This window comes from Crocuta crocuta, unplaced genomic scaffold (assembly GCF_008692635.1).
Source record: "Crocuta crocuta isolate KB4526 unplaced genomic scaffold, BGI_CrCroc_1.0 scaffold108, whole genome shotgun sequence".
Lineage (NCBI taxonomy): Eukaryota > Metazoa > Chordata > Mammalia > Carnivora > Hyaenidae > Crocuta > Crocuta crocuta.
Window position 1 is genome coordinate 9,415,542 of NW_027532825.1, and position 27,403 is coordinate 9,442,944.

Sequence of the window (27,403 nt, forward strand, 5' to 3'; positions counted from 1 at the left end):
GTATGGAGATGATGAGAAAATGGAAAGTGAGCACTGTTATTTTAAAACCCTATGCTAATATTAGTCTTTAAATATGGGCTTCTGGGCTTCCACAAACTTTTATCACAATTAGGGTTTGTTTTTTCAATTAAGGGGATGAAATCAAAGCCACACGAGATTTGGAAAGGACAGCAATCTAGAAAACATTGATTATTTTAGGAAAAGATGAAACACCAAGGAAACTACTAATGCCAAATTATATATTGCAGGACAAACACATTCGTGAAATTGTTAAATCATTCCATGTTGACTCTCATTGGGAGGTTCTGAGACTCTAAAAATACTTTCAGAGTCTACCTCCTCCTCAGGCTAAGTGAACAGGGTTTATTTTAGTTTTAGTTTACTAAGAATGTTTTTCAAACCATGTTAACAAACGCAGATTTCATTATAGAATCCCATTTTCAAATGGTCTTCAGTATAGTGGACCTCTTAAGTGTTTAGTTTCTGTATAATGATATTAGTTTCTCTCATTGTAACCTGATCGCTTTTCTTTCTATTTTCAATTAGTCGTAGGGCAGGACAGTCCTCTAATAAAAGTGACTTAGACTGTATTAGCTCTGTTGTTCCAGGTGGCTAATTTTTTAATGAAAATAAAAAACAGTATATTCTCACCACATATCAGACCTGACAAGCACTTTCAAAAGAAAGACTGGAGGAGAAATTTGAGCACGGGTTTTCTTTTCAATTCTCAAATGAAATACAGACACTCATATAGCACACCAGGATTTTTTTTTAAAAAGTAGCAGCTGACTATTACAGAGAGATGTCAGGAACTGTGCAATTTTATCAGGTGGGTTTTTTTTTTTAAATGATTCTTGAATGCTTAACAAAACAAAGTTTATTTCCATTTCTCTGAGAATGAAAGACTGTCTTCAACCGAAAGAGAGTCAGGGTCAATAATGCTGACCTCCGCGTTCAAAAGGCACAGTCCATTTTTGCTTTGTCCCAACATAGAGTAAGAGGTGCTACCAAACTAGTCCCCACTTGTTTCATATTTGCTTAAACTCTGACTTGGAGAATCAGAAGGTGGGAGCTTACGTGTAAAAGACTGAGCCAGGTCAACATGAGTAACACAGGCATCCTCAGAAACCCCCCACACTCCCAAAGCCCAGACACTGCTTTGTGAACGAATGGATTTTAATATAAATGTTACTCGGAGGGATTCCCAAAGAAACGTCCAATGCTGACCGGTTTAGAAGCTCGTTCGGGCTCATCGCATGAAGGGGTAGGTTCGGCTGTAAATACCAGACTGAAACAAATTATGCTCCCTTACTTCCTTCTAAGAGGAAGACGTCTGAAATTTTAAAAGATAATCATTTTAAAAGAAAGACCGAAATGTCATTAATGAAAGGAAAGCCCCACAAAAACCCCAGCGAAGTACAGAACCTCGGAAGACAACAAACAAGAAAATTCCAGAGCCACGCTGGATATTAAAGGGAAACCTACCCGCTGGAGAATGGCAAATGATACTGGGAGCTTTCTCTGGCTACCTCTGCCTTTGGATATTTTTTAAAAATTTATCACCCTGACAGCGGGAAACTTTACACAGATTGCCCCCTGACAGGATGCCAGTTTGGTATAAACACTTTGCTAGCTTTTTCTTTAGCATAAGAAAATCAAGAAACATGTTAAGTGGAGCCAGGTGCAGATTTGGGCAGATGCGACTGCCCCGTGGTCGGTCTCGGGACCAGGCAAGGACCTGAATAATCAGGAGCAGCCCAGTAGCAGAGCTGCACCCTCCACCTGCACAGCTACTTTCTTTTTAATGTGTGAATGTCTGATGTATTATTAATCCCCAAACATATAAACCAGCCAGATCGCCAATCAAAGAAAGAACCAGCCCTCTCACAAATTATTTGTTTACTGGGTAACAGCAAGCCAGGTCCCCTTGCAATCCTCGCTTAAGTCTCTTTTGTCAAGTGGGGGAAATTTTTATTTGGTCAATTGTTACAAGAATAATGCCAACTCTATAATTAAATCGGGTAATTGAGAAAGAAGGCAATCTACTTACGGGCGAGCCTTGGGAGACTGAATCTGGAATGCACCTCTATTTATTAATTATGACCTAAACTGGTCTGGGTGAACTACAAATACACTGGAATGCCCTGTAACCTTTAAGTCAGAAACATCCGAGCCACTGAAAAGACCAAAATGAGATCACTGAAGGGGTGGATGTGCAGATGAATGCAATTTCTATTACTTTGTCTTATTTCCAGTTCTACATAGGACCTTGTAACAACAACGACAACAAAATGGAAGAATCGTAACCATCAAGGTAAAAGAAAGATGTAAAACTGTATCAGCATTTTGGTTCGCGAATGTGTTAGCACGGAGAGCCCAGAGGTCTTCAGACATGGCAACGTTGAACTTTCTTCTTTAAACGGATGTCTGACCTGAGCCCCCCAGGCACAGCACAAACAGAAACGGGGGCCACTGAAAGCCCCCACTGAATCTTATGTCACTTAGCGTGCACTGTCCTCCATTAAAGAGTCACTCAGAAATGAGCGTAGCTCCACGAACAGATCTGGTAAAAAGTTTGAACGTCAGCGCTACGTTACGTGGACTTATTTTCATTTCAAAACTTACACATTAACGCTACTTAGGGTGGACTTACTTATCCAGGCAGTATCACAGGGGTTTCCTAGGGAGGAAAACACACTAAAACTGAATTTATCCACACACACTAGAGGGGTTTTTTGAGAAATACCTAGGTACTTAAGGTTTTCTTAAACGTCCAGAAATGCACCTCAATGTGCTTTTTCCCCTTCAGCAGTCAGGGAACAGCCCATGAAGCCACACCTTATCACGCACCTCATTTCCTGACACAAATACAGATTTCTCTTGGTTTCTTTGCGATAACTATTCTTGCATAGAATCTATTATCCAAATCATTCAGTTGATTTAAAAATATACTCCCTTAATATTTCCCTAACAAAACGCACTTTCTTCAGTGAAAAATAGTATAAATCTTCCATGAACAGAATATCAAAACTTTTTAAAAATACAGATGCATGATGCACATGTTAAATAAATACATTTCTGTAGGGAATTCTCCTCCTCGCCTCCCAGCTAAATCCTGCTGGGGCTTAAGCCCTGTGTACTGATTACCGGCCCCAGCATATTTTATCAGATTATAAACATCCAAGGCATTGGAACCTTGAGAGAGACATTTAAATAAAGTAATAAAGACACTGAGGCCATAATGAAGGCTCCCACTTATTACAGGCAGCATTACCACAAAGTACAGTCCCCATAATGCCCTACCAATGACCTCCACACTGACCTGCAGAGCCCACTGTCTCAAGGGGTGACAGACAATTTAGTCCTTTATCCTTTTGTCATTGAAATCAACTCCAGTGCCATAAATTCTAATCAAGTCAAACTCGATGGCAATTTAAAAAAAAAAAAATCTTATAATGCACGTTTCTTATGAGAAACATAACAGAAAGGAAAGGAAAAGAAGCCCTCTACAGATTGCACATTTTCTATCCAACTTTCAACCCTTTTCCAAAAGTTCACAGATAAAGGACATTGAAAATACCCACGCTCACAAGTATCATTATATGCAATCTCTTTTAGCCTAGAAAACCACAATATCATAACAGAAAACCAACCGTCACTTTTTACCTCGGGTACGATGTTTATAAATGGCTTTTTGTTTACATCTCAGCTCAAGGCTTTCGAGCTGTGGGCCCAGTTCACGTACAGGATGGTAATACTGAGCAGCAAGCCACAGACTAGCCCGGCCACCCGAGGTAGTTGGGACTTTAAGAAAAGCAATCATGAGGTTTATCTTGAAACAATAAAAATACTCCCGGGAGGAACACTGTTAATAAATCATCTTTCAAATTTCAAATATATATAGGAGAAAATATTTAGGGCCTGTTGTATGTGGGCTCACTTTTTCAGCTGAGACTGCATGGGAAAACTTGAGTACAGATATTTTTCCAGGGGTATATATTACTTTTATCCTTTCCGTGGCCATCCTCCTGACCAAGTTGTTGATGCTACCGTTTGAATTTTAGCATCCAACGTGACTGAATGTGGAACACTGAATTCTTGATGAGCATAACTAAAAATGAGGCACCACATTGACACAGTGCTATAAATGTCACCGGAGAGAAACACAGCAACCTCTTCCCTTTGAGATTGTTCGCCAAAGGCCCGTTTGGAGAATGGCTTCGAATATGTACATCACTAGTCACACATTAAGTGCCTGGCCCTGCGTGGCATCACTCATCTGATTTCGCAGCCGAAACACAGCGAGACACAGAGCCAGATTCTCTGATACGACCCCCTCACAGGCAAGTCTGTTCTCCTCCATAGTTTCCCTACAGCTCAGAGCTTAGCATAATACAGTCACGGACCGAAAAAGGAGACAGTTATCCTACCAGCTTTACGAGAATAAATAATGCACCACGTAATGATATCACAGAGAACTACCTAACCACATGCTTCGCAGTGAAATGTGGATTCATCTCTCCTAAGTGTACTTGAGTTTCCATAGCTGTTCAAGTTAAGCAAAATGTTACCTCTGATGTAATTACTTTATAAAACACAAGGGCCCTTTTCTGAACTTTCTACTGAAGCTGGCATATGGCTTCTGGTTTCTCCTTCTGGTATATTCTGAGCTGCACAGAGCACTGAAACATTCTGCACAGTATGTTTCCCTTTGGATGCTGTTAAGAGCAGAGGGTGCAATTTAAGGAGAGGCATAAAAGACCCAATGGTTCCTGGAATTTCCTTTGTTTATCCATAGAGGGCATCAGTATTAGCCTTTCTCCTGCAGTTTTGGGCTGAAGGTGCCCATACTGTGAGAGAAACAGACTTGTCCTGTGGACTGCTAATTTCAACAAGACACAGAAGGGGGAATAAGCTTCAAAGAAATGCATCAAGACTGACATTTCAGGTACAGGAAACAATGAGGCTCCCCTTGCCTCCTGTTGTTGGGGAATGTCTCTCCATCAAAGTAAACAAATCAAGATGCACACGATTTGTCCTAATCGGCTCCTTTCATTACACGACCACCGTCTTCAATAATGCAGAGTGTAGGCTATGACAATGATGGCTGGAGACAGTGGGCTAGAAAATCACTGTTTGGAGATAAACCCGGGTGCTCTCAGTTATTCAGGAAAAAATGTAATTCCTCATTGTCAAGCAAGGAGTGTAATGAAAACTACATGTAAGAACCAAAACACTTGAGTGTATTCGTGTCAAATAAAACGATGGTCCATTAAATTATCACCCATTAGGTGTGGCCAAAGTTGCTCAAAATTCTGGGAGAGAATACTTCTAGGAAGTTTTAGTCAGTTGCATAAACTGGAATCTCTAAGGCTAAGTCCCGGTCGTATTAACAGGGACAGCACAACGGGCCCAGTAGCTAAGGAAGCCCCGGAGAACAGTAGGTACTTCCTCCGATACATGCCCTAGGCCCTCTGTCTCCTGCGGACTCCCGTTTCATCCTCAAGTTTCCAAAACTATCCATCGACTGGTTGCTTCTTCACCAGATCGAAACTGGAAAACATTCGCACTGTGTTTGAAAAGCACTCTAGAGGCCAAATAAAATGAAGTGAATACACAAGGAATATCAGATATAAGATGCAGCTTTCACTGGGTGCCTTCTCCCAAATTCCCAAGTGGAGATTGTGAAAGTGAAGATGGGCACCTTCTAACACCTACTACAATGTCTGAACTCAATTACGACTCCTTAGTGGTACCCCATAAATATTCCACTTCGCATGTGTTTTCAGTGAACTCAATTCAAATTTCCTCGACCCTCCTGGGTTTTTTAAGCTTATTTCTCTGCACACGCAAATCAGTAAGAAGTGACATAACAAATCTGTAACCATTTTCAACAGTGGAAAATCGAAATAAACATTGAGAAGCCATGTTAATTACTCCTCTATTGGTTGACTTGACGGAAAAAGAAAACAAGTTGGGGTTCTAGGTGAAAGTCTACTTTTTTCAAATACAGGCAAAGTTTAGGAACAAGTAATCCACAATCCACAGTTCTGTTGAATTCACAGCTGTTTACTTTTCACAAGTCAAAGGGCTTGCCTGGTAGTAGTACACTCAATATCAGAGAGGCTGGGGCGTGCATGGCCTTGCCCGTCTGTAATTTACAATTTTATCGGACATCTCTCATTAACCCCCCAAAATGCAACGAGTGTCTAGGACATGATGCTCCCCCTACACACAAAAATTTACACTGCAACAAAATATTCCCTTACAGGGAACATGCTAGAACCTTAATGCCAAGGTATAGAAAACCCATATGCTCAGTGGAACAGCTGCTTTTCGATAACAGGGTAACATGACAGAATTTCTTGAAACTGGGACCTACTAGACTCGTAACTGTAAAACGGTATTTTACCAACAGAAAATCCGAAACAGAAAGTTTCTCTGCAACACCCCTCTGGTGTCTGACTGAGTGAGTGTTTCAAACCAGAGAAAACATCCTCTGTCGAAGCCGGCCTCAAGGAGCCAAACTATTGAAGCTGCTTTCTTCCTGGAGGCTAAAAAAAATTAAGCTTATTTTTTTCAGCCAAACTAATGACTTTCTCAACCAAGCGGTCTGGGCCACGGTGTTGTTTTTCTTTTAAGTTCAGGCATACGACTGTGTTTTTAAACTGAGCCCAAGCAGTGCTCTGCCTGATACACACACACACACACACACACACACACACGCGCGCGCGCGTGCGCGCACACACACACACACAAACACACGTATATTAAATCCGATGTATATATCAGGTTAGTTTATACACGTATATAAAAACAGGCTAGGGTGTACATCCGCATATCCGGTATTATCAATATGTAAACACGTGAAAATAATTAAAAGCAAGGGTTTCGGGAGCAAATGTTCTGAAAGCCTAATGTCACTCTATCCCATAAAGGGCTTCTCCAGCACACACATCTGTCACCATCCGTCACTCAGTCATGCACCTCAACAACCCGCTCCCCTTTCTGATTAGAGATCACAGTTGCTTGAGTTGGCTTACAGAGTGTCATCTGTTTGAATGACAGATGTCTTTGCTGAAGTGGCACTCTGCTTCTCTTGTTTTGTTTATGGAACAAAGATTCCTGAGAGGTCCTGGGCTGCCTCCACATTTAGGATGAGGCTGTAAACATCTGGTCAGGGCAAGAGGGGACCGGGGAGGGAAGCACAGGACCTATTTTCTCTCCCCACTCTCCTTTTAGAAGAAGAGAGACTCATTCTAACTGTGATTACAAAATGTTAGCCCTCTGAGCAATTCCCGTGGACACCTTTGTTTACCTGGCACAGAAGACTTGTATTGATATTTCTCGGTCCCCCCTTCCGTCTTTTGACTACAGATAATAACTCTTTACTCTCCTTCCCCTTAACAAAAGGCTGCAAAGCAACCAGAAACCAAGTCGATATTTATTCAATAAATGTTAACCAATTCTCACAATGGAACTGATTTCCTGATTATTATTACCATCTTCTTCTTCTTTTTTTTTTTTTAATAATTTCTAGCCCGGGGACTCTGGCAATACCAGACAAGCCCAAAGGAGCAGCGAGGAAGTTCCTTGCTGGCAAAAGTTTGGAGGACATCCTGCTAGCCGGCTGGAAAGGGCTCCCGGTGGCTCGGCCCCTCCAAGATGCCAAGCGCCTCTTTAGCACTTACAAGAAAATGGAATGAACAACAGGGAAGGGGGGGGGGGGGGGGGTCANTTCCGGACAACATGGTAGGGCTGAAATGAAATACCTAGACAGACTTACCGAAGAGCTTGCTGGGAGTGTCCTCGCTGTCATTAGATTCCACAGGCGCAAGCAGGGGCTCATTCAGCTCGCTGTCTGAAGTAGGAGCCTTGTCCTCACCTCTCAACTCCGTGTTCATTTCACTCCGCACTGACAGCAAGGGCTTACTGACTTGTCCAGCTATCATTGGATCCTAGGATGGGGGAAAAGAGTGAAGGGGAGGAAAAAAAAGTGGCAGCTTTAGTGTGCGTGTCCTCTCTCCCTCTCCCTCTCTCCTCTCTCTCTCTTCCACACACACACTCTCCCTCTCTCCTCTCTCTCTTATCTCTGGCTGCTCCCGCTGTTATTGCTGGCTGCAGTCAAGTGAAGAGCTATTACAGATCCGAGGAGTTCTCCATTACTCCCCACCCTATTAAAGCTCAACTAGCATGTGAGAGATTCAGGAAGCTTGGGAGGGAAGAAGGGGGGACAAAAAACTTCTTTGAAAGCCACCTAAACCAACACGGCTTTAATTGTGGGATGTGCTTTTTGTGCGAATGTTTTTACACCTTGTTCCGTCTTTAATGCAGTAAGAAAAAAGAAAATGCTGGGTTTGTACTTCAGCAACACACTAAAAAGGAAGAAGCACCCTATGGAGGAGCCATGGGCTATTTTAAGAAGCACTCTCCCTGGGGGAGAAGCAATTAAACCCTATCCCCAGAGCAGAGAAAAGAGATAGGGAGAAAAGAGTCCTCAAAACGCTTTCAATGGAATAAAAGAGATTTCTCATGTAAATTCCATCAGCACACTTAGAAGTTGACTTCCCTGGTCCCAGATTTGGGACGGAATCCGACCCCAAAGCAAATGAACATTTTAAAGCAAACAATACACAGCAAAATCGCTTTTTTCAAAACTGGTTTAAAAAAATGTTTTAAAGGAATTGGAAAAAAAATACTTACAAACTGTGTTCAATAATTCCGATACCTAGAGCATCATACGCCCAGAGCACTAAAGTAAAAAGGAAACAAAAATCACCTCCAAAAAAGACAGGCTTCCCCCCACCCCCAATAATTTAAATCTGCTTTATCTTCAGCTCATTAGGAAGGCGTCTGAGGATCAGAAATATTTTCCAAGGAGAGCCTGCTGTTCCATTTGCAAACTAAGATGCATGATATTGTTTTGGCACAAACGTCGGGTGCAGAAGGGAAAGAAAAGCAGGAAGTGCCCTTTTTGCGTTATCTGGGAGGTATTTATTGCCAAGTTCATGCCTAAATGGTTCCTGAGCAGGAAACAGGTGACCAGCACAGGAGCTGGCGGGGCCGCACGCCCTCCTGTCCCATCCTTACATTGGCTGCCGACTGCCTGTGGTGATTTTTTTTTAATGTATTCATGCCTGAAAAGTGAATTTGATATGACACATGATAATCTATGAAAATGTTAATCAATACAAATAGTTTAAGCTGTCATCAAATGCACTTCTTTAGTCAATACTCATACCACTGAAAACAATGTCACTGTCACCAGGGCTTAATGTGCACAGCACTTAAATATTGGACTCTGTGCATCAATGCACTTCTTCTTCAAATACTGTAGGTAAACACATTTTCTCCCTATTTAAGGCTGAAGCACTCAGCACGCATTTAGCTGAGCCGAATCCTCCCTTTTGAATACCTTGATAGGTCCACTGGAGGGCAAAATTAATACTTAATTGAATCTCACAGTCATCAAAATAATCAATACTTTTTTATTATTTATTCTTTACAGTCTGTTGACTGTTTCAAACCTCTGAGGGAATGGTGGAAAGGATTCATGGCTTCGAAACACTGTCATTTAACAAGGTAATTTTCAGTGGGGCATTAGGGGTTGTGAAACATATAATAAAACAAAAATGGTGGCTTATAATAGGAAGAAAGAAAAGAATTATATTTCTGCCATCTAACAAAACAGGATAAATAAAAAAGCAAGTGCAGAGAGAGAGAGAGAGAGAGAGCTGGAAAGGAGGGGGACCAGGGAGAGAAAGACTGGCTTTTGAAGGGTTTTATCATATCAAGAGCAGAGCCGAGCTTTCATAATGCTGACATTTCTCATCCTGACAATCCTAAACAAGTGGAAAGGATGAGATCGTAGATATCATCTTTCATCACATTCCGCAGCTTAAGAACCAACATGACAGCCCCTCTCCCCTTTACACTGTTAATTACTAAATAAAATACTACTCTCTGTCAGCATCAGATTATTGCAGATAGCAACCACAAACATTTCTCCATTGTTTCCCCCCCTGAATCGGTGATACCTACCTTGAACTCTTTAGAAAATAAATTAGGCTTGTCTCACCGTATTGTAAATATTTGAAATATAATCAATGTCATCAATGTGGTCGATTCGCAGTATTGTCAGCCTAAATTTGCTGGTGACAGATTAGCATTTCATACACTGCCTTTGGTCACTGAGATTTGGAGGGCTTGACTTTCTGGGGGAGGGGCGGCAGGCACGGGGGTGGGGGGAGAGGGTGCAAATATCTCAAATGTCCCCCAAATTTCTTTCCTACGCATCTAAGAGCATGCGCATTTGGATGCTTCCCATTCAGTGAATGGAGCTGGTGTTAGGGATGGGAATACTCCTCCACCTTATGCTTTTGGTAAAGCGTCCTCCTCGCGTGAAGCAAAGAGCCCAGGTTTCAATTCTAGTACATTTTTACACTCTACAATGTGGCACACTCCATCTCTCTAATCCAGAGGAAGGGTTGTGACCTGTGTCCCTCAAAGGCACACCCTATGTCTGAGGGCACACCGTTCATTTGAATACATTTTTTAAGGTAGTGTTCATAGTAAACTTCTGTTTTGAATGGCATTTGAAACCCTCATGGAAAGCTAAACATGGTTCTTCGTGTATCAGGGGATATCTGGGTAGTCTTACAAAAAGAAAAAAAAATAGTCTGCTCTTGCTTTATTTCTGAATGGTCAAACTGAATCCTGAGCACACAGGGTAGCCGAAATGCAGCTGCTAAGTTCAAGAGCGCTTAAATCTTTAAGATGTTCAGGCCGCCTGATGTGTGCGAAGCATGTGCCGGCCGATGGTATACATTCAGTGGCCATTAGCTCCTCTTCCTTAAATTACTTTTATGTACCTCATCCACGGCTAGGTTTCCAACTAGTGCTTCTCTGTGACGCGAGCTTAGAAAATTCAGGGGTCTGCCATTCAGGTACTCATTGGGTTTCTTTATCTTACAAAACACTTTACGTTTTCCAAGATGCAGCTGTAGCCCACATATATATGTGCACGACATGGTTAAACAGCAAACCCCCAGTGAGGCAGAGAGCAGACAGCTTTTAATCACAGCTGCAGCCACTGGGGGGTCCATTTGAAAATGTGTCACAAGCAGTAACCACTGAGTACAGTCGTAAGTGATGAGGGAGTGCCTCTCTCAAGCAGCTCTCGGCTTGGAAGTCATTCTCCCCCTGCCAAAAGGGATGGCAGCCTGTAAAAATCCTTTCTGCCAGAGTGAAGAAAGGATTTTCCAACAAGCACCAACACAGACGCTCTCGGGAATGTAAGAAAGCCGCATCCCCAACCTGCACAAGGATGTCTCTGCAGCAGCACCCAGGAACGGAAAGAGCTAGTGCAGGCAAAAAAAAAAAAAAAAAAAAAAAAAAAAAAAAGAGAGAAAAAAAAAAAAAAAAAAAAAAAAAAAAAAAAAATAGAAAGGATCAAGATTTCTTGCTTAAAAATCTGAAATTGTCACAACCACAGTCCAAGGGGTTGGGACACTTCCCTGAAACTCTTTGATCAACCCCATAGGAGAAAAACGACTGGGTCAACATGGAAGACTGGCGGGGGGGGTGGAGANAGGACACGGCGTGTGTCAGCACGTGCCAATACGTGCTGACTCACAAGGATCACCAGAGACCTCAGAGCCAGACGCCGAGAGGAGAAGGGGCAGGAGAGAGGGAGGTTCCATTCACGAAACGTGAGGAAAAACTTATACCACCTCCTAGACGGAAGGGCTACAATTAGCACCGGAACCACCCAGCGGTTCTTTAAATCTCATTCGGGCATTGTTACAGATTAAAACTAGGCCCCGCATATCGAATGAAGAGAGGCACTTCAGCTATATGTAATTTCACCCAGACTGTGCAAGGTATTAGTCCTCAATTTGAGGGATAAAGGCCTGAGACGCAGAGAAGCTAAGTGACTTGTCTCAAAGCCACACAGCTAATAATGCGGTGAAGGTGTATTCTGAACTTCAGCAGATTCGTCTCCAAAGATCAGCATCTTTTTATACCGCACTGGATGAAAAGCCAAGGCTCATAAATTTAGCAACTCGTGGGGTTTCCCAGAACTTGAATTATGGACCCTGAAGGGTGTGAAAACCTTGGACAACAGATTCCCAAAGCATACTGTGTGTCGTATCTTCCTTCCTGCAGACGGCAGGCACAAAACACATCTCTGTCCAATACTGCTCGTGATTCCACAGCCGATGGAGCGACACAGTTGTAGCAGCCAGGACATCAGATAGTGTCAAATACGCAGGCCTGCATTCGGGTTCACTGTCTACGTAAACTTAGCCAATCCTGTGACCACCGCCACCCTCAATTTCCTCATCTAGAAAATGAAAAGGTTGGAATAAAACAATATTTCTTCCAAAGTGCAGTCCACAGAATGCTCGTCCCCAAGGAAATTCTACAGAAAAGAGTTTTGCAATCCTACCCACAAGGAAAACCCAACAGAAGAGTCTACCAGGAAAAAAAAAGAATTCAGCTCTTCTTAACCTCGCTTTCTCTGAACCATCTGGCCATTAAGGAAGACGTGATATATATACATATATATATACACCACAATACGATGGAATACAGCTTGGCCATCAAGAAGAAATTCTGCCATTTGCAACAACATGGATGGAACTAGAGTGTATTATGCTAAGTGAAATAAGTCAGTCAGAGAAAGACAAATATCATATGATTTCACTCATATGTGGAATTTTTTAAAAAAAATTTTTAATGTTTTATTTATTTCTGAGAGAGAGAGAGAGAGAGAGAGAGAGACAGCTGAGCAGGGGAGGGTCAGAGAGAGAAGGAGACACAGGCTCTGAAACAGGCTCCAGGCTTTGAGCTATCAGCACAGAGCCCGACGCGGGGCTCGAACCCACGAACCGGGAGATCATGACCTGAGCCGAAGTCGGACGCTCAACCGTCGGAGCCACCCAGGTGCCCCGTCATATGTGGAGTTTAAGAAATAAAACAGATGAACATAGGGGAAGGGAAGGAAAAATAAGGTAAAAACAGAGAGGGAGGTAAAGCCTAAGAGACCCTTAAATTCAGAGAACAAACTGAGTGTTGATGGAGGGGAAGTGGGAAGAGGAATGGGCTAAATGGGGGATGGGCATTAAGGAGGGCACTTGTTGGGATGAGCACTGGGTGTCATATATAAGTGATGAACCACTGGGTTCTACTCCTGCAACCAATACTACACTGTGTGTTAACTAACTTGAATTTAAATAAATACATTTTAAAAAGTCATCTGGCCTTGGAAGGACTTTTCCTTGTAACTCCTCTCTATTGTGTTATCCAATGGATTTGGTGCTTCCTGATACTCATTTAAAATTTTGTTTAATGTTATTTGTTTTTGAGAGAGAGACAGAAAGTGTGTGGGGGGGGGGGGGGGGGGGGGGNGCCCAAGTGCCCCATGGAACTCATTTTAGAATGTATCCACATAGATCACAGCTAATGTAAATTAGAGCTCCTATTGTCAACCACGCTGCAATTATAAAACAGAAGTCTTCAGCAAATACACATTTGCCCCATGCTTCCCACATTCTAATAACTTTTCCGAACTAATATTCCTTACCGCTTATTTCTACATGGCTATATACAACTTAGCATATACTAACCATATATATTCTCATCAGATACTAGTTCCTGGTGTCCTTGAATGTAATTTTTAAATAAAGATGTCCCTATATATTTCTGCAGTAAACCCTTCATTTGAAGAGTAGATATAGGGCACAGTATGAGTAAAGAGAATTCAGCATGGGCTTTCACTGGGCTGTCAACAATAATCCCTGATAAACAAAGAGATAATTCAGCTAAAGGTCTGCAATAATTTAACCAACAGGGTCTGTAAGCATAATCATCCTCATTTTATAGTCAGAGAAACTAAAGATAGTGAGATGATTAACTCAGCAAAGCATCCGTGTCCAGTGGCCACCACGCGGTGAAAATACCCGTGCCCAACTAAACCGAGCTTGAACTGGGTCCAGCAGATTTTTATGTACATACAAACCAACTATGAAACAGGCAATCTGAAAGCTTTGAGGAAAATGTAAATAAGACAGGCAGGCTTCAAAAATCCAGGGAAACAATTCATCTGTTTGCAAAGTACCAGCGTATGGTGAAGTTATACTCAACAGATCTATTTCCAGAATTCAATAGAAAAATTATATCCATTATAAAGAAAAATAATGCATTGCCCCCTCCCCAAAGGCCACATTTCAATTTAGGAAAAAGGTCGATGCAAATTACCTATAGCCAATTTAAGATGCAAAGACAGCATCATATTTTGTATTTAATTTCTCCTGCTAAGAAGTAAAGTCAAAATCATAGATAACTAGGAGAATAAAACTAGACTTTGGTGCCTTTGGGGAAAGAAAACTTCAAGGGTGAATTTTGTTACCTTAGTCATGAAATTAAACAATTTTTATCCATTTTTTTACCATTACCAAATATTACTAAGTCAGTCTGCTCTCATTATATTTAATGTACTGAAGAATCTTTCCCTCAAAAGTTACAAGGAATTTCTGTTTGTTTTTTTTTTAACCATTCAGTATTTCCTCCTTCCACCCATCGGTTTTAAAAAGACATTCTTTTTGACTTTTGGAAATAAGACCACAGTTTATAATTTTTTTTCTATTGATGTAAGTATGTGTGTTTATTGTTGAAAACTTTGAAAATTCATGAAGATCAAAACACTAAAAAATACAATAAATTCACCCACCACTGCTTATTTAATTTTAAAGTTTATTTATTTATTTTGAGAGAGAGAGAGCAGGGGAGCAGCAGAGAGAGGGAGAGAGAGGCAATCCCAAGCAAGCTCTGCATTGTCAGCACAGAGCCCAACATGGGGCTTGATCTTATGAACCATGAGATCATGACCCAAGCTGAAACCAAGAGTCAGAAGCTTAACAGACTGAGCCACCAAGGCACCCCAGTAATTTTAAATGTCACCTCCTAAACTGCAAATAAAAATTGTTTTTAGAAAAGCAGAAAAACCTGCATTTTTTGCAAATACTCAGAAGATGAAATTTACATTATAATGAACTTAATTACAAGCTTCAACATACATACTCTTTTTCAACTCACAACAGATTTTCACAACAAAGGGGCACCTGGGTGGCTCAGTTGATTAAGCGTCTGACTTCCGGCCCAGGTCATGATTCTGTGGTTCCTGGGTTGTGCTGACAGCTCAGAGCCTGGAGCCTGCTTCAGGTTCTGTGTCTCTCCCTCTGCCCCTCCCCTACTTACTCTGTCTCTCTGTCTCCCAAAAACAAACAAACATTAAAAAAAAAAAGATCTTCACAGCAAAATGTTGATACCAAGCTGGATTGCCTTCCTCAAGCCAATATTCCCAACTGTTTTCTTCTTCTTTTTTTTAGATTCAAGATAGTGAATATACAGCGTAATAATGGTTTCAGGAGTAGAACCCAAGTGATTCACCACTTATATATGACACCCAGTCTCATCCGAAAAGCGCCCTCCTCCAGGCCCCTTACCCATTTATTTGACCCATCCCCCCACCCACCTTCCCTCCACCAACCCTCAGTTTGTTCTCTACACTTAAGAATCTCTTATGGTTTGCCTCCCTCTCTGTTTTTATCTTATTTTATTGTTCCTTCCTCTACCCTACATTTATCTGTTTTGTTTCTTAAATTCCACATATGAGTGAAATTATACGATATTTGTCTTTTTCTGAGTGACCCATTTTGCTTAGCATAATACACTCTAGTTCCATCCACATTGTTGCAAATGGCAAGATTTCATTCTTTTTGATGGTTGAGTAATATTCCATTGTATAAGTACACCACATCTTCTTTATTCATTCATCAGTCGATGGATATTTGGGCTCTTTCCATAGTTTGGCTATTGCTGACAGCACTTGTATAGACACTGGGGTGCATGACCACAGACAAATCACTATCTCCCCCATCTTGGTTTCCATACCAACACAGATCTATATTTCTCAAGGGGGATGCTGTGAGACTTGAGTGAGGAGATGCACAGATAATGTATATAAATATGTTTAGAAAGATAGAAAGTATTACACAGAGAGACCATCTTCCACCACACCACTCCCCACATTGAGGCAGTTGGAACAGAAGTATATACTGTCGTGGATGCTGTGGTGTGCCGCTCAGATCCCCCATTACCACCAACACACTCATTTCCCAGCTGCCAGGGATGTTGGCCGAGATGGCTCGCAGATGAGTTCTCCCCCAGGACTTGCCTTTGCCTGAAGGCAGCTGCCTCTTCAAGGTCTCCTCAGGGGGAAGTCTTGATTTTGCTGCTTGGCCTGCAAAACCTAAAAGATTTACTCTCTGCCTCCTTACAGGTTTTCTGATGCCTGAGCTCAATCCTAGGTTCAGTCGGTTGCCACAATCAACATTCATGCTCCAGGGTTACCATTTCCTCAGTAAGGCCCTACCTCAGGCTTGGGCACCACACACACTGTTCAGCTACCTCTATTCACTGCCTACCACTCCTCACCCAGCATGTTTCTAATTAGCATAATTTATATTAATTTGAGTGAGATAAATGACTTGTTGACCAGCGTTAATGGAGGCTAGAAATGAGTTTTCATTTGGTTAGTCATATTCAAGATACATGTACGGCTAAAATAGTTTAGAGGCATTCCTCTCCCTTGAGTGCAACCAAATAATATTAAGAATCTAGCAAGTCCCTGTTCCCTAAGGGCTAGAAGCCTAGGGCTTGATCCCTAAACTGTCCATGTTTTAGTCTTGGAGTCAGAGAGTTCTTGTCGCGTGATGCTGACTGCGGGAGAAACAGATCTGGCTTCTAAAATCTTGCCGTATCTGCCTTAACAGAACTTCTATGCAAGGTATGTTGCTTCACCTAAATAATAGAGAATTGTGACTTCATCAAGCTTTCAGACAGGTTGAATAAACGACTGGGGATTATTTGCCAATAAAAGTGTGTTCAATAAATACCTATATGGATGGCAACTTTTGGCCTGAGAGCCTATTTTCATTACCACCGGGTAGCAGGGCTCTGGGAATGTAGCAAGCCTTCACCCATCTCTAACCATTACTGACTACCACTATCTACCACAAAGGACCCAATGGTTATGTGTAAAAAATATAATGTTTACACAAGGGCCACTTGCAACACAACCCACCATACTGGATGTTGACCCACAATTAGATGAATGTTGTCTTAGAAGTAGGCCAGTCATTACAGAGTGAAATAGGGTCCTCTCTTCAGAAGATGCTCTGGGCAAATTACACTATTTGCTGCCCGCACCAAACCCTAACACTTTAATTAAAGGTTACTTCGTTAAGGTGAATGTCCACAATCATGTTGAAAGGACAAAAAAAGACTGCAGAATATCTGACTTGCCTGGTTGTCAGAAGATGGCATTTCATTTAAATGTACATATGCGCTTAGTTTAAGAGTCTATCTTTTCATTGAACTCAGGCAAGCAACTTCCTTCCCTATCAGTCACCATCAAGTGACTTATATTTATGTTTATACTGGCTTAACTATGCTTATATATGCTTGTTGACAAACATTAATTATCAACACATATACTGATGACTCCAATTAAAGATTAAAGCGTGAGACACAGCTGTATCTAAATACAAGCAAATAAACAAACAACCCAGCTCATCAGTACAAACCTGCACATTGGAATAACACCATCACAATCAATCAAATGGGAGTCTGCAAGTTCTGGACTTCTTGAAAGCATCTAGTGTACAGTTAGACACACATCTAGATCATCACCTTGAACTTCAATAGCTCTTTTGCCCCCAAGAAGTTTTAATGACTGTGTGATGATGCTTCATGTATTCTTATCTGGGAAAAAAGGGAGACTCTGATATTGACAACCTAATAGCACCATCAATTCAATTTCTGCTGCCTTCGTGAAAAAGCATCAATAAAAGTTCAATTCAGGCTCATCTAGATCTGGTCTTTTGGTAATGGGGTTATGCAGCGGTATTGACATGACATAAACATACCTTGTATCCATACATTCCTCATGATCTGATGCCTTCAACTAGGCATCAGGATTTAGTCAGAATACAACTCAAATTAAAGTGGACTTGCAGTTAGTGGTTTGAAGGCACAAAGAGAGAACAACCAATCTCTGTCCTAAAAACTCTTCTTTTTTGGAGGTACTTAATATATATAATCTCAATATTTGCAACCTTTTGCAAAAGTGGATGACACAGTAAGCTCACAGAATGGAAAGACCTTGCTTCTAGTTTCAGAGTTTTGAAACTGAGCACTGAACTGTGGTTTTTAGGGAGGTGCCCCCAGGACCTCCAAGGGAGACAAGGAAGGACCAAAGTGCCCACTCCCAGCTTTTAGCCACCATATTGGCTCCTCTCATCCATTTAATGTGGAGTTTTCAATATACTTGGAGAAAGGGTTTCACAGTTCTACCCATATTACTTATTTGCGATTTATCGCAGACGCAATAAAATCATGATGGTTTTTCCACTGGTTAATCACTCACTTCTCCAAAATACTTAAGCCTTCACCTCTCCAGCTGAGGTGCTTGAGTTTTTTGGTAGGTAAACATGTCTCAGAATTCTGGCTATTGGGTCTGATACAAAGTAAGGTCTCCGTGTGTTTGGATTGACTGATGATTGATTGATGATTGATTGTGAGGACGACCAAAAGGAAGAAAGGTGAAAGCAAGGATCGTCTTTGGCCAATAGTTTTAATATTTAAAAATACACTTAATCCTGTCTGAAATTGCACAATATGAACCTGAGTCCTCACCTGTCTGTCTCACCTGTCTAGCACTGCCCATATACACTGACCTGTATTCGGCTTCCAGAAATGTGAGTTTGGTTTTGTGTGCTTGTGTTACTTTATTTTACCATAGGACACAATGGAAGAATTTATATCAACACTGAAAAGGAAAAGGAGAGGGTTGTTTCTCTCCCTAGGACTGAGGCTGAGCGGGAGAAAAGCTACCCCAGGCTGGGGAGATGAGCTCTCAGGAGCAAGACCTCAGGCGGGAGCTTGGGGCGGNCATATTAGAAATATGATTTTATTACAAATGTTCTAATTCTGTCATTTTTCTCAGAGGCAAATATTCATTTGAATGAATAATACATTAAATATGTGGAGACATCTAATTCTATCCTTCCATCCCGAATGGCAAAGGACATAGAGTTGGGGGGAGAAGAACTTTCAGTTCGGAAAATATCCAGTCTCTCCCTATAGTTTCAAATTTCCATAAATAAATAGAAAAATCCATTCTGCCCCCTGCTGACAGACTGACATTCCTAAAAATCCAGTTTTGAAAGCTGACGGTCTTAATCACAGTACCTTCTGAGTTGGGTCAAAACCCAACTGCTTAACGTGCCAGACCCTCCTCGTTCAGCCTGGGTGTAGCCTTCCTCTGCCCTTAGCACGGGGACAGGCACGGCGCAGCCACACACTTCTACGAGCATGAGTTTCTGGCAGGTGGTGACCAAACGCCGGGTGATTGTCGGGTCTCCCTTGCACAGGCGCCCTCCCTCCGGCCCTCGGCAGGTCAGCACTGCCAGGGTGGGACGTGGGCACCGGGCAAGGAGCCTGTGCTTGGGCCTGGGTCGCTTCCAATGCACTGGGGAACGCTGGGCAAAGGATTTAACACATCTCTCTGCACCTCAGTTTCCTTGAGAGGAAATGGGAGTAATACCGCATGTCTCATGAGATAGGTGTGCATATAAATAAATAATTCACAAGCAGCGCTTAGAGTAAGTCCCACTGCATCGTGGTAAGAGGAGACGCATATATACCCATCTCTGTCTGCAGCTGCCCTGTGAAGGGTGAGTGTGTGTGCTTTGCTTGTGGAGAAGCGTCTTAGCCTTCGTCAGATTTTTCAAAGGGATGCATGATCCACCTCCCTAACATCCCAGCCTCCTCCCCACAAATCAGTTAAGTAACCACCGCTGAGGAGTGGGGGCCTGCCCTCCAAATATTAGGACACTGCTTGGCACATAATAAGCCCTCACTAAATATTCATTGATTTTATTTAAAAAACAAAAACAAGAATCAATACCTATAAATGATGGAAGAAAGGTCAAAAAACAGGTTCTGAAAACTAAATTACTTTGGCATCTTTTGAGAAAGAATTTATACATCCAAAGCCCTTGTTATTTTAAGAAAGGAGTATAGGTCAGCTCGCTGATTCTACAGAACGGGATCCCTGAATTAAAACAGTCCCTGGCTTTTAATTTTTCAAGGTTCACATAGCGCTTAGTCTCTGAAGAAACCATTCTAGTTCTGTTCAAAAGGCCATCGCTTAATTGATTTCGCGGATATGTGTTCTCCGATTCTTGACTCTCAGGCTGCAGCAGCACGAGCCGGACACCAGTGCTGTGGGTCGCGCGGCGCTGTGCTGCCTCCTCTCCCTGCGGGTCAAGCCTGGCAGCTCTCTCGGCCGGCACCAGCTCCTCCGAGTTCTCGCATTTTCTGCCTTGGGTCTGCACAGGGCTCCGCCTCGCCCAGCTGCCCCCTTTCCCTCCCTCTCCTGTAATCCACTCGCCTTTAATATTCCAAGGGTGACCCTTGACTGTCCTTTGAATGCGGCTCCAATTCAAAAGGCTTCTGAGCTTTTAAAAGGAGCCACGATAACGTAATTCCAAGGAGATGGGGGTGGGGAGGGAGGGACAATGTGATTGGAAAGAGTAGCTAAATGCCCTCATTGCCGGGGATTTGGGCTCTTACAAACACATGACCTGGAAGGTTGGTTTTTAGGGGTTCTCCCCACATCATCAGCTATCTTATTAACCGCTATTCAGCATATTTAATAAAAAGAGACTTAATTAAATATCTCTTTACATCTCCAGTCTCTGAAATCAAGGACCAGCTTTTATTCATATTTATTTATGTCCTCTGTAGTTTGCATGACTGGGGGGATGGCTCTGAATCAGGGTCTACTAAGACAAACCTGATGCAGTTCAAGAAATATTTTATTGACAGTTCACCATGTACGAAGTGTTGTGCTGAGGACTATGGGGAATGTAGGGATCAAGAAACATCTGCTACCATCAAACATCCCACCAGCTAGTAGACACCAGGAAAGGAAAGAGAGTAACAGTATTCAGCATCTTCTATGAGCCTAGGATACTTTCTTTCACAGACCTAACATTTTCCTGGCATCCTTAGGCTCGCTTTCTGCAAAGTGCTGATGTATACTCAGCATGTGGACCACGCACGCACACCCACAAACACGGCTCCCTTTCCTTGAAGCACTGTTTTACCATCATTAGGATGCTAATGAATAAACACTTTGCTCCACCCAGGTAGTTGTAACTGGGCTTTTCTGGCCTTAAATCCTTATTTTAGGGATTTTTAAAATCTGCGACTGAGGACTCACAGGAGAAAACAAGGTATCAACACAGCCAACAGCAAGATCACTGACAATGAGGAGCCATCGCAGTGTAGCAGGGTGAGAATCTGAGTTACTCCTGTTTATCACAGAGTATTTTTAAAGAATTGCTTCCCTAATATCCTCAAGCACCTACAGTAACAAGGATAGGTAATATGTTGTCAAGAGGAAAACAGACCTGTTTTAACAAATCACTAAGGCATGCTCATATATATATATACATATATATATATATGGGCACCTGGGTGGCTCAGTCCATTAAGCCTCCGACTTAGGTTCAGGCCGTCATCTCACGGTTCTGGGTTCAAGCCCCACATCGGGCTCTGTGCTGACCGCTCAGAGCCTGGAGCCTGCTTCGGATTCTGTGTTTAACCTCTCTCTCTGACCCTCCCCTGCTCACGCTGCCTCTCTCTCTGCCTCTCTCTCTCTCAGAAATAAATAAAAACATTAAAAAATTTAAATATATATAATAGATGTGCTACAGTCTTTATAAGCAACTGGCTCTTTTCAGTGGGCTTGGAAGCCATCGTTTTTCCTGATTCTCACCCCTCTACCATTAATTTGCTTAGACAAATGCTTTATAGATCAAAAATAGACAATTTCAGCTCAACGCTGGCTGAGTTATCCCAAATCTGACTGGGAAGTGGGTCCACTCCAATGGCATTCATGTACCAGCGCCCCAGAAAGCTCACTCGTCCATGGGTGGAACGTAGCCTTATTACACAGCCGCCTTGCACTTTGATCCACTGAGCTCTCATATTCTATAATCTTTCTCCACGTGCCCATGCCTTTGGCCTTTAAGTTTTCTGTGTCCTGCACAGACAAATGAGAAATGGATGTTGCTGGCTTCCTCACTAACTTCTGCTATGGGGCAGCCCATGTCTCCGCCTCCCTCCCTGGGCTCGCTGGGAGCCCTGCGCTCCGCCTGCAAGGCTCGCCCTTGGCTTTCAGATCTTGAGGGGGCTGCCTGCGGTTTCTCATTTCCTTAGTGTGTCAAACAAAAGCACTAATCAAACCTGCAGAGTACTCCCGTTAAAACAAATCAGCAAGAAATCATCTTTCGGGTTAAAAACAAGCAGAAAAGTAAATTCATATTAGCACCAAAATAAATGGGGAAACCAATTCACAAGTTTGTTTTTGATGCAAACATATAGTCAATTACAATCAAATTTTTAAAAATCGAATAAATGTTGTTAAATCCAGTGGAAAACTGTTTGATTTGCCGTTGCATTAGAATTAGTGGAGATTTTTTTTCTCCCCACTTCACTTTGATATTGGAAGTGTTTAATAAATAAATAAATGCTATTTATTCATTTATTCGACAAACATGTATCGAGTGAGTATTGCGCGCCTGGCCACCCTCTCTTCAAGACGATGGGAACACATCACTGAACAAGACAGATCAAATGCAGGTCCTTCTCGCAACTGCAATGATACTGGGAGACCGGACACAGTTGAGGAAATACCATGATGCTGGGTAGTGAGGGATGCTGTGAAGAGAGACAAAGGGGGGTCAGGTGTGTGGAGGAGTGTGCATGTGTAACTTTCATAAGATGATCAGATGGTTGCACAGATAAGGGACCCTTGGGCAGAGGCCACCATGAGAGAGGGGAGGTCATGTGAACATCATAAGGGAACATTGAGAAAATGGCCCTGGCCTGGGAGCCTGCTCAGTGGCCTCCAGGGACCAGGAGGTCAAAGTGGCTGAGAGGAGGTGAGTGGACATGGTTGAAGGTGAGACCAGAGAAGAGGGTACCAGAGAAGTGGCCAAGGGCAAGATCAGGTGGGGCGTTCTGGGCCATTGCAGGGACTTGGGATTTAATTCCAAGCATGAGGGGAAACCATTTGAGGGTTTTGAGCAAGATATGACAGAGTATGACTCACCATTTAAGAGGCGGCCTTGTGGGGGAGGTAGAAGTGAAGCATGGACGGAAAGGCCTTGTGGTTTGGATACAAGATCAAAAAAGCAATTTAATAGCTTCACTGAGATACCATCAATATTTTATTTTTTTAATAGTTTATTGTCAAGTTGGTTTCCATATAACACCCAGTGCTCATCCCCACAAGTGCCCTCCTCCATGCCCATCCCCCCCTTCCCCTCCCCCCACCATTCAGCCCTCAGTTTGTTCTCAGCATTCAAGAGTCTCTCATGGTTTGCCTCTCTCCCTCTCCCCCACCATTTCCGCCCTTCTTCTCCCCCTTGGTCCTCCGTTAAGTTCCTCCTAATCCTCCTATACGTGCAAACATATGGTATTTGTCCTTCTCTGCCTGACTTATTTCACTCAGCATAACACCCTCAAGGTCCATCCATGTTGCTACACATGGCCAGATTTCATTGTTTCTCATTGCCATGTAGTATTCCATGGTATAGATAAACCACATCTTCTTGATCCATTCATCTGTTGATGGACACTTAGGCTCTTTCCATGTTTTAGCTATTGTTGAGAGTGCTGCTATGAACATTGGGGTACATGTGCTCCTATGCCTCAGCATTTCTGTATCCCTTGGGTAAATTCCTAGCAGTGCTATTGCTGGGTCCTAGGGGAGTTCTAGTGTTAGTTTCCTGAGGAACCTCCACACTGTTTTCCAGAGGGGCTGCACCAGTTTGCATGCCCACCAACAGTGTAGGAGGGGGCCCGTTTCTCCACATCCTCGCCAGCATCTCGAGTCCGCTGATTTGCTCATTTTAGCCACTCTGACCAGCGTGAGGTGAGATACCAGCAATATTTTAAACACTGCACATATTCATTGTATACAATTTGGTGAGTTTGCATATATATGCGAAACCATCACCACAATGTAGGTAATAAACATGTAGTCTACCACCTCCAAAAGTTTCCCTTGTCCCCCCTTTTTCTGATGAAGTTTTAATTAAAAATAAGGGATTGCAGAAGGTGTACTGTGTAACAGGCATTCCTATGGATCCAGAAAAAATTTCAGTAACTCAACTTTTACAAAACTGCAAATATAAGCCACATTTTTTCTCACTATCTTATCACAACAGCCTTCATATCAACTTAGTTTCTTTGGAGAAATTAATCAAATGAACCATTTCTCAACTTTATCTGCTTTTGTAGAACCTGCACTGGGTTGTTTCCTCGCTCACTTGTCAGGCCTGACTGGCTTATTACCAAAGTCCCCCTGGGTAGGTACAGCCAGGTGAGGAAGGAGTGGGTCCCCAATGTCACTAAATCTGTTGCTGTGGACATCTGACTAGATCCCAGTGTAGTCTTAGAAAAGTCACTTTCACTTCTCTGAATAGTCTTTCAGCTAAAATAATTATCTGTCACTTCCCAGTGGGGCTTAAGGACCATACACGGAAAAAGGCCGTCGCCTACAGGACTCTCCAGGCGCTGACGCCCTCCCACAGCCTGGGTATGGTTTGGGAAGAAACCTCTCTGTTCTACCTCTTGAAGCAAGTTTTCTAACACACTGATCACTTGCGCTCTGGGCTTTTTGACCTATTCCCACATAATAAAAAGCCCCCTTTTCCATTATTAATAGCTTGCACAGACTTTGGTTTGGAGACTTATGCTTTTGAGTCCTTTTCTTAATGCAGCTTTTAATTCCATGGTGGCACCTGCAAGAAGCTAGTGCTTTTCAAGCGTGTATTTCTGTCTAAGCCAATTCTCTGCTGCCATTTATTCTGGGTGGACCATGTCACTGAGGCTCAGGGTAAAGCTTGGTCCCACCCTCCACCACTTCCAACTGTGATTCGAAGGTGCCAGGGATCAGAGCCACGTGGGCTTAGATTCCTGGACCCCTCCTCAAACCTGCCAAATCAGAACTGCAGAGGGCAGGGCTCAGGAATCCTACTTTTAACAAGTTCCTCAGGAAAGGCTTTCAAACACTGAAATGCGAGAACTCCCACCTTTTAGGCATACTCTAAGGAAAGAGCTACCAAGTTTCTCCAACATTTCAGAAAAGCATATCCTAGCACTACCCAGGTTTATATTAACTTTCACATAAAAGAAAGCCTTTTATAAATTCCTCTTCTTCTGTCCTCTGAGTCACAATTTGGGGTCTTGAACGATTTATTTCATATTCTCGATATTTCAGATTTTATCTTTTGTCCTTTAAAAATTGTCGCTCATTTTGACAGTTATATTGTATTTTAAGATCTATTTTTTCACTCCTACCTACTGTGAATTTTAGTTTACAGTTATGTAACTCACTGTAGAAATTTTTGAAATTATATACATATATATGCATACACACACACACACACACACACTAGTATAGCTTATCTGTATACAATCTTTGTTATCTGTGTCCATGTTTTTAGATCCACATTGCATATGCAACTTAGTGTCCTGCTTTCATAATTCACTTTTTCATTCAATACATACTTATTGAAGACCTAATATGTGCTACCAGCTAACACATAGTGAGATAGCTGGGTACTAAATTCACCCTCAGACATGTCATTATTATATGATAACCATGTTCTCAAAATTGAACATTATCCAAAACTGTGATCTCAGATAGCTAAACAATATTTACTCTGATGGATGTGACATGATTTATTTCTTTTCTAACTGCAGAAAATTCTGGGCTGTGGTCTCTGAAATGGAGTAAAACACACTAGGAGATGTGTAAGATAATGCAGCAGGGTGCAAGTATTAGAATTTCTTTTTTTTTTTTTTTTTTTAGGGAGATAGAGAGGGTGCAAGTGAGCAAGGGGCAGAGAAGGGGTAGAGAGAGAATGGGAGAGAGAGAAAAGCATGGCTTATGTTCACCTGAAGCAGAGCTCAAGCTCACCTGATGTAGAACTCGAACTCATGAACCATGAGATTATGACCTGAGCCAAAATCAGATGCTTAACGATTGAGCCACCCAGGTATCCTAGAATTTCTATTTTTATTTCAAATTTTTCATTTCCATTTGGAGTATGTTTTTTAGTGGTAAAAATGCATGGTACAAAAACCAACAAATAAATAAATTTACACATATTAGGAGTTCATGGTAAAAAATATTTTCATCGGTAAAGCTGGGTTATCACAAAACCTTGGAGCCCCTTGATTTAAGATGTGCCCATTTATCACACAAAAATAAAATTTTGACAGTTTTAAATACATTCTCAGGAGTGAAATTATAGGTAAGAAAGTATGGACCATTGCCAAATTGCTTTCAAGGTCAGTTGGTGGAAAATTTATGCTCCCAGTGTATGAGAAGCTTCTCTTTCATGTTATATATATTTTTTAATTTTTTCTGACTTATTAGATAGAAACTGGCATTTTATTAATGCTTTAATATGCATCACATTAGCAAGGTTAAATTTCTCAAGTTTATTAGCTAATTAAGTTTCTTCTTTCATAAATTACTCACCATCCTTGGCTGGCCTGAGTATTTCCCTCCCTGAACTTTCTATGGATATACAGAAGTGTCAGAAAGATCGGCTGAAACTTAGTTTGCTCTAGTATATACTTTATTTATAGTCTTCTCAACAAACAAGAGATACTGCTGATGTTTGTCAATGATGATGAAATTGAGATGAACAAAGGTAAATAACATGCTATTTTGGCAGTTTTCTTGATTACAACCTGTAAGAAATCCAAATATTTTTCTATAATTTGCTATTTCCCTGTGATTTTTTTAATTAATGATGATTTTTTAAGAAAGATGTAAAAAATTTGTATTCAGTCATATTTATCAACTGTCTTTCCTTTATGTCTTATACTATTGCTTTTATGATGAGAAATCATCCACGAGAAGGCATAAACATTCACTAATACTTTTTATTTCCTATGAATTTTAGCCTCAGTGTAATTCTAGAATCCATCTGGAGTTTATGTAGATCTATGGCATTTACTGAAAAGGTTACAGTTTCCCAAATAGTCAATTTTTAGAGCACAATTAATTGAATAACCCATCTGCATAGTTCTAATGGAATCTAATGGAAAGTTCTAATGGAATCTCAGTTGTGTTTTTGTAGGATATATATGTGTGACCATATATAGTGCCATATGAATATGTTAAGTATATAAATATATACCATATGTAATATATACATTTTAGAGATTAGATTGTCATAAC

General features: G+C 41.8%; 1 protein-coding gene across 1 annotated transcript in view; it reads right to left on the minus strand.

Moving 5' to 3' along the window:
- POU6F2 (POU class 6 homeobox 2) overlaps positions 1-27,403 on the minus strand; it is a 190,553-nt gene that overhangs the window by 119,135 nt on the left and 44,015 nt on the right. Inside the window, exon 2 of the mRNA XM_077781122.1 lies at positions 7,787-7,958. Within this exon, the coding sequence (XP_077637248.1) occupies positions 7,787-7,952 (166 nt within the window). The 5' untranslated portion in view covers positions 7,953-7,958. The remainder of the gene's footprint in view (positions 1-7,786; positions 7,959-27,403) is intronic.